This window comes from Aspergillus fumigatus, chromosome 1, assembly GCF_000002655.1.
Source record: "Aspergillus fumigatus Af293 chromosome 1, whole genome shotgun sequence".
Classification (NCBI taxonomy): Eukaryota; Fungi; Ascomycota; class Eurotiomycetes; order Eurotiales; family Aspergillaceae; genus Aspergillus; species Aspergillus fumigatus.
Genome location: NC_007194.1, coordinates 4,354,068 through 4,365,483, shown reverse-complemented (window position 1 = coordinate 4,365,483; position 11,416 = coordinate 4,354,068). Strand labels below are relative to the sequence as shown.

Here is an 11,416-nt window from a genome sequence, read left to right as displayed (position 1 = left end):
TACTCAAGCCGTCTTTCAATCCACTGATTTCTCCCACCGTCTATGGTAATCTATTCGTCCGGAAACCGTACGGCGATCAACGTAATGTAACTGTCTATCCGCGAGCTGTTCCATGGCAATCTTCTCCCCACACCCGACTCCCACAAGATCAGCACGCACCTTCCATGGTACTCTCAGTCAGCGCTGGGCTGATACTCCAATTCTGAAAGATTTACACCCTGATGAAGATACGCTTTCACCGTCTCCCGTAGTTGGTCTCGAAGCTCGTCCGCTGTGGAGACTAGAAGAAGTTCAGCACGTGATCACAGGGAAGAGACGAGAACCCTACCCATTACCAACGTCCGACCGCGCTCCTCCCGGATGTTAGGCAGCCTCTCAACTTGGTCGCCCGATGCCTCGAGAGAGATGATGTTATCATAATCTGGCACAGACCGGTAAAGACAGACTCGTTCATGTTGACCAAAGGGCAGTTTGTTCTGCTCGAGGCCGTCCCCCACGTATATAGAGATATTGAGAATCTAAATCATTGTCAATGTCAGTTTCAGTTGGAGCGTCCAGCGGGAAGATCCAATACGAACATAGCCGTCATCCACGATATCGTCTTTAAGGAGGTTATTTAAGAGGCTCTGGGCGGCGGCGACCTCGCCAATTGACCCCACCTGCCACACTAAATGTAAACGACGAACCTGCGATGTGCAGGTATTATAGCCATAGATCATTTTTTTCAGGTATGGAACTGCTGCCGCGATCCCAAATCCACTAGCGATCACCAAGATGCTTTCATAGTGACTGACATCCTCACTCGTTCCATGAGGACCAGTAAATAAAGCCAAGAAAGAAATCGAGCTCTCTTCAGCTATAGGAGCATAGCGAAGAAGATCTGCTGATAGACCACGGCGCGGCTGCACCAGAAGCTCCAGGGTGTCCTGTGCACTTCGAGACCAGGATGTGACTGTGAAAGGATGTGTTTGCGTCCACGACCATAGGCCGACTGACGGAATCCAGATATTGATGTACTGCCCAGCCTCCACTGTCACAGGGCGAGGTAAGACAATGCGAATCTGAGTAGCTGTTACAACAGGATCTGCCTCCTTCACTTCTCTCACCTTAAAAGTCACAATGGCCCTTGGACAACCGCGGCCCGCAAACAGTCCGTTCCGGTATAGAAGAGTCACCAACCCGAAGAATGAAGTCGTTCCAAACACTGCCAATGCGATCACGAGATAAAGTTTGGGCGGACGGTTTGCGGATGGAAGATGCCGCCAGGTGCCATAGACAAAGAGTATGGCGAAGATCTGATGGCTTCGGAGAAAGACCTCGTAAGACCATCGACGAAACCATGAAATGGAAAGCAGAGCAACGGCACCCAGGGAGGCGGCGCCCTACTCGAGTCAGTTAAAGCGAACCAATACCACTGGGCAGTCATACAATTATAGTAAAGAGGTTTTGCATTTCGCTGAGAGGAAAGCTAAATTCGTGGTCTTGAACCGCCACAACAACGTGAACGGCCAGGAGAGCCGTGGCCATCCAGCCGGTAGCACGGTGGATTTTGCGACAAGTGCTCCAGCTGATGCCTAGAAGGTCGGCTACATTGCTTAGGTGGATGGCTGATAAAGGAAAGATCAGGTTGACTAGGGCTAGTTCCCCTGCACGGCGGCCAGCGCCAGTCAGGGAGTCCGCCCTGAAAACGACGAGAAAGGCATTAATTGCAGCATATGATAAGAGAAGCAAAACACTGGCACGGGTCCAAGGACCCAAGAGTCGATGCCTATGGACAATAAAAGGGAGTGTCAGATGTCGGGCGAGCAGGACAGAAAAAAAGGTCGACCATTTTGCGAGGGTAGAGAGAGTCCGGGCTAGGAAAAGACCAGCAAAGATGCCGCCAGCGACAATTGCATAGATTGCTAGGGCATCCATTCTCTGATTGAATTAAGGTATGACCGGCTGACAAAGGAGGAGGAATGAAGAAGAACAACTGACGAGGGCAGCATGGAAGTATAGACTCTTATAGTGGAAACAGCTATGAGATGGCCTTGCTGCGGTACAGCTCCTTTAATTATGGCATTGTTTGAGAGGAAAGAGGCCCATAGTGGACAACGATTCCGCAGCGACCCTCAGCGCCTGGAGAAATCATATTTAACAAACCGCAGTTTCTCAGAACCTTGGGTTTTCCAACCCATCCGTCTGATTGGAGTCCAAGCAATGTCTAAGAAATCATCATGGGTAAAGAAGCGCCACTCAGACAGTGCTCGGGCAAAAGCTCAGCAGCGACACCGACGTAAAAGGAACCTGTTGAAGAAAGCAGCCGAGTTCAGTTTGGAGTGCGAATCCGATGTCTTCCTGGCTGTTCGGATCCAGACAACCGGGCAGATACACATTTTTGACTCATCCTCAGAGACACAATGGCTGAATATACTATCTAACATGGTACGCCCCATGAGGGCCTGTTCCTGTAGCCAAACTTACTTTATCAGGCAATGTGCTACCCTACTCCGATCCATGAGACATTGGAGGATATCTTTCCCCAGCCCGAGGAGTCTCGCTCATCAGGTTTGCTCGGATCAGCATCTACCGGAGACGAAGAGACACGACATGAACTGGAGCGCTCATCGAATGTTCCCTGTCTCCCTTCTAGACAGTTAATTGAAGAATTGGAATAGAAGTGCTTACTCTTCGTCTACGTATCCTGTACTGATGCAGAGGTCCCCTTGATGTTCCCCGTTGCCTACCGTAGGCTAGACTATAGTTCAGTTCACACGCAACTCATGCATGCGTTTGTCATTCTCATCAGTGCTTGGGGCTTCATGGCAACAATAGACGCTAAGCTAAAATTGGGAAACTGGATACTAGGGTCCTTGCTCGTCCGGCGTGATGTATTGTTATCTGCGGGTTGAGCTCTGAGATAATTATTGGCCGAAAGGATACCAGTCATACCGTAGCTACAGAATTCGCTTATCTAGATGCTTCTGGGGCAAAGACAGCGTGAGTTCTCATAGCTCAAAGCCATTGAGATGATGCCAGAAAATGAGGTTGAGACGAAGGTATACTGTATCGAGCGCGCCAAACAAAGGGTGCCAGGAAAATGAATTGAAGATGAAGGTATTCCGAGCGTGCCAAATAAGGCGTGGTTGGTCTCGACTGTGCCAAGCCCGTCTATGGAATGTTCTCGCAAGTTCCTGGCTCATCACCTACAGAGTAAGTCACTGTCGGCCGTACAATGAGTGCAGCCCCCTCGCCCAGTAAAGATGCTGTGTCCTCAGAAGTGGTGTCAATAAACCAAGAGTCCTCCTGTATGTGGTGTCATCCCAGCGGCCTGTTGGTACCTACTTACACTGAAGCTTATCGCTTCAGAAAATCCTCGAACGCAGCGGCTTTGATTGGACAATTTCTTGATCCACCCCTGAGGAAACGTCCACCACTAACAATGGGGCGCAGGGTCCAGCTAGAGATCAATGATTTCCTGGTAGAGATTAGTTGGCTCAGTCGTTACCTATGAGTCATGGCTGGCGATACTGAGACGGCCCCTCTGTTGACATTCAGTCTTCTGCCTGAGTCGATGGACTCTCTGACACAAGGCGATTCTTGGATAACTGTTCAGTGTAATACTGTCACACAATGCTACTTGTTGTCAAGTACGCTTGAATGGATTAATACAGCTTGTTATTGGCCGACAAGAGTTGGATCTGCGAGCGAGTCGACAGCGCGACAATCTAACTACTGAGTGGGCAGAGCCCTCCGAAACAGTCCTTTGCGACAGAGACAATACCTCAGCAACGCAGGCAGAATTCAGTCAAAACAGGATCTGATGGTGGTTAGACATAAAAAAGTAAAAAGTAAAAAGTTAACTGATTGATCGACCGAGCTCCAATACAACGTGTCGTTTGAAATACCAGAGAACTGGGGTCTACACGATCCTTTCTTTTTTACTCCAGGCTCTAGTATCAGTGAATTTGGTGGCTTGGGCTTTTTTTGCTGACTTTGAGCCCTTGGAAATGGTAATATACTAACCTGTCACCTTACCTCTTAGTGGGTAATAATGAGGGGGTCTAGAAAAAGGTCCCCTCAAGCAACCCTGCAACGCTGGGTGTAGTTTATGGAGTTGTTCTCCGTTCTTCCGAATTACGGAGTATACCCCGTAAAATATTCGTAAAAGGTCGGTAACTTACAACCCCGAGGAAAAATACAGTGGCTAATCTCCCCCATCCCTGTCAAATGCCAAAAATACCTCTCTCTGATCCCTGCCAAAAATACCACTCTCTCTCATCCACGCCAAAATTACCACCCTCTCTCATCCCTGCCAAAAATACCACACTCTCATCCACGCCAAAAATACGACTTCCGGCCCAAAGATCACTTGAGCAGTCTGTATTACCAGTCCCAGTCCCGATAGTTACCTCGTGAGAGCTGGAAACTCTCCCCAATCTCTTTCCGGAAAAGGAAAAAGGACCAGCGCCAAAATGACAGAACCAAATGGCTGAGGCTGTAACTTTGGAAGTTATCCAAAAGGATGATAGCGGGTTGTAATTTAGCCTCACCCTGCAGTATGAATTCCAAACACTCAGACGCTGGGAGCACATGTCTAATGTTGCTTTGTCCTCCATTAAATGATTGCCAGACTTAGCACCGTTCGTGAACTCCAGGTTGGAGACTCTCGCATAAGGTCACGAAAGCTCTATGCAACCGCATTTTGCCATGCAGTAGGCGGCGTATTGAGCCAACTGGTCCAAAATAGGATCTTGCGTAGAAGTTTTGCGGAATGATACGCGTAAGGCGGCAATAAGCGGGTTGTGTGTCAAGGCTATCCAGTTCCTCCAAGTCCGCAAACGCGTTGTAACCTGAAGGTCCGGGAGATCAGCCGCTAATCATCTCGAACTTGCCTACGGCCGCCGATCTGACCATTGCTTCAAGGCGGATATGAGAAGGCAGAGTTGCGGACCGAAGACTACCAGTCGATCTCCCGAAACCCAGATTCCCCATGCGAGATAACTCGGAGAAAATGCTAAGTGCCAGCGCACTGTGGCATATGGACATTGCTGCTGACGTGTCTCACCACATGAGGTCAGGCTGGTCTGGCAAGGTGCATGCAAGACCTTGGACAACTCACACCTGCATAGTTGCGCTCCTTCCATGGGACGAACCAAGGTAAAACTGCTATCCCCAGAATCTTCGTATCTCTGGCATATATATCGAAACCGCTCGTCTACTGGTTTCGATTATCCCCAAAAAGATGGCGAACAAGAAGAAACCTTACATCAAGAAGTCTGTTAACGGCGAGCCAGATCCGCACCCGAAACAATCTCATGCAAGCGGATCACAGCAATCTCGCGGAGACTCGCTGATTGAATATAATCAGCCTGAATCATCGTACGTCTCCTGCCGTTTTGCCGCTACAATTCATTCAGTAGAGACTGACAGCGCAAATATAGTCCTTATGAGTCTCCAACCATCACTATTCGAATAGGACACAGAACATACAGGATTCCAGTATGCTACATCCAAAATTACCCACAGTTCAGCAGTCCCCAGCCATGGGAACCGCATTACACCCTTTCTGAGGTGGATGACGAGGTTGGTCACACCATCGTGCACTTCTTGTGTACCGGTAATTATGAGACGCTCCGGACTGCATCCGAGACAGGTGTGTCCAAGATCGCAATAGAATATAGGAGGAGCATGCTTGTCTATGAAGCAGCCAATAAATACGGTTTATACGATCTGAAGGCGTACGCGAAGAAGTACATTGAGATGTTCGGCAAGTCGATGTCCATTTTCGATAGAATGGAGGCTGCAAGAGAGATATATTCCAAACTTCCCAAGGATGAGATTTGGCTTACCGGCTACATCTACAAACAACTTCAAATTGCTTTCTCACTGGACAGAAACATATTTCAGCGCGTTGACTTCTATGACGGTGTTGGGAAAGACCCTAATTATGACAAAGACGTGATGAAAATGGTTGTGAACATCTACTCTGAGGTACTGTCTAGACAGGCCAATGAGACTACCCTTGAGGGGAGCATCGCTGAAAAGGGCGCTGCGGAGGATTGTGCTGCGGAGGACGGTGCTGTGGAAGATGGTGTCGTGGAAGAGGGTGCTGTGGAAGAAGGTGCTGTGGAAGAAGGTGCTGTGGAAGGTGCTGTGGAAGAAGGTGCTGTGGAGGATGGTGCTGTGGAGGATGGTGCTGTGGAGGATGGTGCTGTGGAGGATGGTGCTGTGGAGGATGGTGCTGTGGAGGATGGTGCTGTGGAGGATGGTGCTGTGGAGGATGGTGTTGCGGAAGAGTGCGGTGCTGCGGAGGATGTTGGAGACGACGGCGCCCTTAAAGAGGCCGTCAACCTCGGCATTCCCTCACAACCTTCAGGCACAGCACTCAGCTTCGAATGGGACCACTGGACTTCGAGCAGCAAAATGGGAGATTCTTTCTCCGGATACAGTCAATGGAAGTATGAGAAAGACACGAACTCGTTGTATCCGGAAAACAAAGCTGAGGAGTCGGGCGGGTTCAATGCTGCTTACGAAGGGATCAAATCCAAAAAGAAGAAAGATAAAAAGAAAAAAAGCAATAAAGATAAGAAGGTGGAAGAACTGGCAGAGCCAGTTCCGGAGTGCGGGTGTTAAGTGGTGGAGGCCTAGTGTAATTGGTATGCTCGAAGGACTTCCCATATTTTACACAATGTTTTCTTAATCGCCGATTGTCCCCACTTTTTCTAAGTACTTAAGGAACGATGACGATGCGATAGACGCCTTTAATGCTTGAATATCCCAGGATATTCAAACGCATCATTCGTCCTCGCACCTCGAATGGCAGCCAACGATAAATCAACGCGACGTATTGTCCGGCAACGACCGAGAGCGGTAACCCTTAATAGATTACTATAGAAAGAAATGAAGTGGTAATACTCAATTTGTTCGCGAAACCCTTGGTCCGTCAGAAGCTCCAAGTCATAAGGCGACTGTATCCGTTTGCTGACTGAAGCAAAAGAGAATGCCTTTTTAATATTACCAGGCGAGGTCTGGGGGCACTCGATGGGGTGTCCCGAAGAAATTCAGTCCGCGTCCCGCGCAATCAGTTCTCAGCACTTTGTCTCCGATGAAATGACCTACGTGGCCGTTTTGATTCCACGCCAACCGTCGTTTCGTGACGCATTCACCAAAGCAACTGAAGTTGTCAGTTTCAACTCTTCTTGTTTCCATCTCATATACTTGTTCACGAGGATACCACCTAAGCCATGGTACAAAAATAGGATTGGGGTGTGCGGATCCTATGATTATTACTTTAGTGCCTTTGGGAGAAGCCCAGAAGTTGCCATGTATTGTGCTTGATTGTTTATTGCTAATCCGGCGCAGCAAGCCATCTGCCTCTCGCGAAATAGTCTCTGCACCAGGCGAGAACTCGGTTGAACCGTCGGTTGAACCATTGATCGGTTGGTGGCTTATTATGGCTTATGAGGTGTGGGACAGTTCCACTGCTTTTAAGACTAGTGTGGATTCGAAGTGGAACTTCATTGACGCTAACACAATGAGCGCTTTTCTACTTGAGGGATGTGAGCAGCAAAATATTCGAGGCTCGTCACTAATCGCAGAGTGTTCAACGTCTGCGTGGGGCAGACGTGTTCAATGTCTGCGTGGGGCAGACGAGAATTAGGTAGGTTTAACCCAGGTATATTATCGATTATCCCGTCTCATACTCTTAGCAACGACGTGTGCAACCCGCTCCAGCAGGTTATGGTTGAGCGGAGGCCGTCTGCCCCTACACTTTTGAAGTTGAACCAATACTTTTAGCCTTACGTACAGTCAACTGATTGGACACTATGGTTGGTCGCGTGGTCCCTCCCAATGCATCAAGCAGCAGGGCGCTGGCCAATCAAATTTTATATTTACACGTGACACATACAGTACTCTCCCCGTTTGCTTGGCAAAGGATATGACGGAATAATATGTCAGCGAAAGACAATTAAGCCACCAGACTTTCGACCTAATTCAGATATACGCTCTCAAAAGTCATTCAAATTAGTGACGGGCTCGATACGTTGAGTTATTGACCCTTTAAGCTCCGGCAACACTTCAAAGAGGCTTTTGAATATGACATCACGAGCCTTCGTGCCAAGCCATACCAAATGATGACTTCAAAGCAATGAAGTTAAGCCGAGGATGTGGCCACAGCACGTGACATTTGCCACGTGATGGGCTTCCATCCTTGAAGGTGGTTGGCAGTCCACATCTTTAAGCTGACTCATCCTCATGATGGTGGATCTTCCATTAAGGCTGTGGCTGTGTTTTAAGAGAGAGTGACCGTGGGAAAGACTGGAATGTCGGGGTTGATCAACACGGCTGCTCTGCGCCTGGACCTATAGGAACTGACGCTGTGGAAATAGAACTCGAGTAAATTAGTTGCTCACAGCAACACGTCCAAATTCGACGTTGTCCCTAAAAGAGGCGAAATACTGAACAGAAAAGACGTATGCAGTGAAGGAAAACAGGAGGTAAATGAAATAGTGGCCAAGATCCATTTACGTTCTCTCAATCTTTGCTTGGTAGTCTGACCCTCTAGAGACTAGACATACCCAAGTCGACCGATGAGACTCTCAAGATCTTTAATTTCTTTCTCATACCAAAGCATCAAAGACCCGTCAAGCTGCCGCAATGTACGAGCCCCTGTATATACCCGAAGGACGTGATTGTATCCGTTGAACATTCTTATGCGACGGTCTCCATCCCGTTGCATCTGGATTATTGGGTCGTCTTCACTCAACCTCTGAAAATCGACTAACTCACACAGGCGGCGCACCCTTGAGATACCGCTGGGCTCAACGGCAAGGTCGACTTGAACCGATTCTTGAAAGATCGTTTGGACTTCGAGAGGGACTGCTTCTCTGACGACATCCCCAAGACCTAGCTCTTGGATAATCTCCCAAGGGTGGCTTTTATATTTCGGACAGCGAATTCGTATGGTCTGCAGAGTCAGCTTATGTATGAGAAACAGGGGGGTTTCCCACCTCTAGGCGACTCGGGCGAAGGACCGATAGTTGATTCTCAATTCCAGCCAGCCTTTCAGCAACCCAGACTTTGGCCATAGGGCCAAGGAGACGGCGTTCTTCACGGAAATAACGAGAATACCTCTCCAACATATCCTCATAAGCAGCAACCTTCTTGTCTTCCATTGTTTCGCCGTGTTGTGAGAGAATCACAGGATCATCGTCGCTCATGGGAAAAAAGCCGGTAGGTCCGTACTGGCGGACAACCCTGCGGACACCTTCCTTATGGACAGCTAGGTCTACAAGGATGGCGTCGTCTGGATGGATTGTCTTATCATCGGCAACCCGTCGGTAGTTGGGATCTTGGAGAGGCACTGCCGCTTTGACCACATCGTGAAGGCCTTTGGATCGAACACTGGCCATGGGATATTTTTGGTGACTGCAACACCATACGCGTATGGTCTGTATCGTTAGAGTCAATTCGAATGAAACGTCAACACAACATTACCTCGAAACCATGGATTGCTTTAATGCGTCCTTCAAGCTCCGTCATGTACTTACTGAACCAGTTGCTGATAAGCTCATTCTCAGGTCCGGATATCTGACCGCGGGACTGTTGGATTCTCTGAGCATTATCATATCTTGAAAGGACTCTTCTAAAAGCTAGAGCTCTCTTCATGTCCATATCGTCACCTGGCTCTGAGCAGACCAAAGGATCATGGCCGCTGAACGGAGCAAAGTTTGCTGGCAAATATTTGGAGCGAACTGTCGCAGCATGTTCCGGCAGGACGGCCAAGTCGACTAACATAGCACGAGCTGGGCGGTGACTTGGATACGCTGGAGCATACCCGTTGCTAGGATCCTCCAGCTGAACCTCTGCAAGGATCATATCTCCTATGCCCTTGCCTTCGGCATCTTGCGTCAAAGGTCCTTGGCAAACGGGGTACCATATTCGCACGGTCTTTAATATTAGTGCTCTGCGCACGCGCAGGAGGAGGGACATACCTGGACGCTGTTTTGAAGCTTATCTACCACCTCGACTATTGATTGGAGTCGCCGTTCGAGCCAGGTGCGGCCTCGGGCATCGAGTCGTCGTTCGAGCCCGGTGGGGTCTTGGTCATCGAAGTCCTTTTCTAGACGATCACGGTAGGCGTCACGTAGCTGCTTGCAGGCCTCAACTCTTTTGAGAGTCAAGTCTCTTGGCCTCTGAGCGAGGACCATTGGGTCTCTGCTGCCTAGCGGCAGAGACCTCACGGTTTCGAAGTAATTGAGAACCCTTTCGACACCATCCTTGTCCACAGCAAGGTCTGCTAACTTTTTATGTCCATCGTGGCATGGGAGAGGCACTATGACTTTGACGACATCGTCTAAGCTGTGGTGCCAGACCACAGCCTCTGGAGATGACTTGGGATCAGTGGACCAAACTCGGACAAACTGTACTATTAGCAAATACCAGAGAAGAATGAGTTGTAGACATACTTTCAGGTCATCCATAATGGTATCCTCTTGCTTGGCATCACCCGAGTCCAGACCAAACCGACCAGACTCGCGGTGTGAAGTCCGTGACGTAGGAAAGCACTGAAACACGTTTGAAAACAGCTCAGCTGGCCACTTCAGAAAAGGGACCATGACAATCACGGTTTTGATGAGTCTCATAGTAGAGTAGTGTCAAGGTCCCAAAGGCGCAGCATGGCCTCCTTATATGTCGAATTATCCCACATGGTTTGGGATGTTTTGTGCTTCATTCGTACAGATCTATCTCGAGATCAGCGCTTGCTTTTCGCGCATGTGGTCAATGTCCCATTGTCTCATGGACTATAGCTTGGTAGCTCGATTACGAGTCTGTAGGGACCGTTTATCTCCCGCGCACCGAGTCTACCACTATGTAGACTTATTTGTCCAATAACCTTATAGGGTACAAAGATCTAGTGGATGGGTGTTGCCATATCCGATTGGTCAAATCCAGACTGTTGGTCTACCCCTCTTGTCAAATATGCTCTAGTTGTGCCGGTCTAATTTGCAAATCATTCGAAATACCCTTGGAAGCTATCACACCTGAGTCGCGGGGCAGGGAAAAGTCCAGTTGCACCAAGCACTTGTTTCATCCCGAGGTGTGTTCTGGAGATCGAACTAGACCAAAGACTTGATGTTTGAGCCAGGACTGTGGGTAAGAGCATTGCGCGAGTGGATGAGAGAACCTGGATACGTTGTAAGTATAGGTGGTCAGTTGTAATTATTGGGGTTCAGCAGTCGCCTTGCAAGTATGGGTGATCACTTTGTAATTATTGGGGTCTGCAGATCCTTGCAATTATTGGTGGTCACTGGTAATTATTGGGGGTCAGTGATTGGCCCTGTTAGTATTGGCGGTCATATCGCAATTATCGGTGGTCAGCGAGTCAACATATACATATTGGGAAGTATTTTGCTATAATTAATGACAA

At 48.7% G+C, this 11,416-nt stretch overlaps 4 protein-coding genes across 4 annotated transcripts; 1 reads left to right on the top strand and 3 right to left on the bottom strand.

Annotated features, from left to right (window-relative positions):
* Positions 1 to 173: 173 nt before the first annotated feature.
* On the bottom strand, positions 174 to 1,991 carry AFUA_1G16040 (ferric reductase family protein; the record flags this gene model as incomplete). The annotated part of the gene is made up of 6 exons (XM_747877.1): positions 174 to 280; positions 329 to 518; positions 579 to 1,061; positions 1,098 to 1,382; positions 1,429 to 1,918; positions 1,942 to 1,991. The coding sequence occupies 6 exons, from the start codon at positions 1,989 to 1,991 to the stop codon at positions 174 to 176; spliced, it is 1,605 nt and encodes a 534-aa protein (XP_752970.1).
* A 3,236-nt stretch (positions 1,992 to 5,227) lies between these two features.
* On the top strand, positions 5,228 to 6,618 carry AFUA_1G16030 (uncharacterized protein; the record flags this gene model as incomplete). The annotated part of the gene is made up of 2 exons (XM_747876.1): positions 5,228 to 5,364; positions 5,427 to 6,618. The coding sequence occupies 2 exons, from the start codon at positions 5,228 to 5,230 to the stop codon at positions 6,616 to 6,618; spliced, it is 1,329 nt and encodes a 442-aa protein (XP_752969.1).
* A 1,936-nt stretch (positions 6,619 to 8,554) lies between these two features.
* On the bottom strand, positions 8,555 to 9,398 carry AFUA_1G16020 (uncharacterized protein; the record flags this gene model as incomplete). The annotated part of the gene is made up of 2 exons (XM_747875.1): positions 8,555 to 8,953; positions 8,997 to 9,398. 2 exons carry the CDS (start codon positions 9,396 to 9,398, stop codon positions 8,555 to 8,557), a joined length of 801 nt encoding a protein of 266 aa, XP_752968.1.
* Positions 9,399 to 9,468: 70 nt separating this feature from the next.
* Positions 9,469 to 10,631, bottom strand: AFUA_1G16010 (uncharacterized protein; the record flags this gene model as incomplete). The annotated part of the gene is made up of 2 exons (XM_747874.1): positions 9,469 to 9,843; positions 9,981 to 10,631. 2 exons carry the CDS (start codon positions 10,629 to 10,631, stop codon positions 9,469 to 9,471), a joined length of 1,026 nt encoding a protein of 341 aa, XP_752967.1.
* Between the last annotated feature and the right edge of the window lie 785 nt (positions 10,632 to 11,416).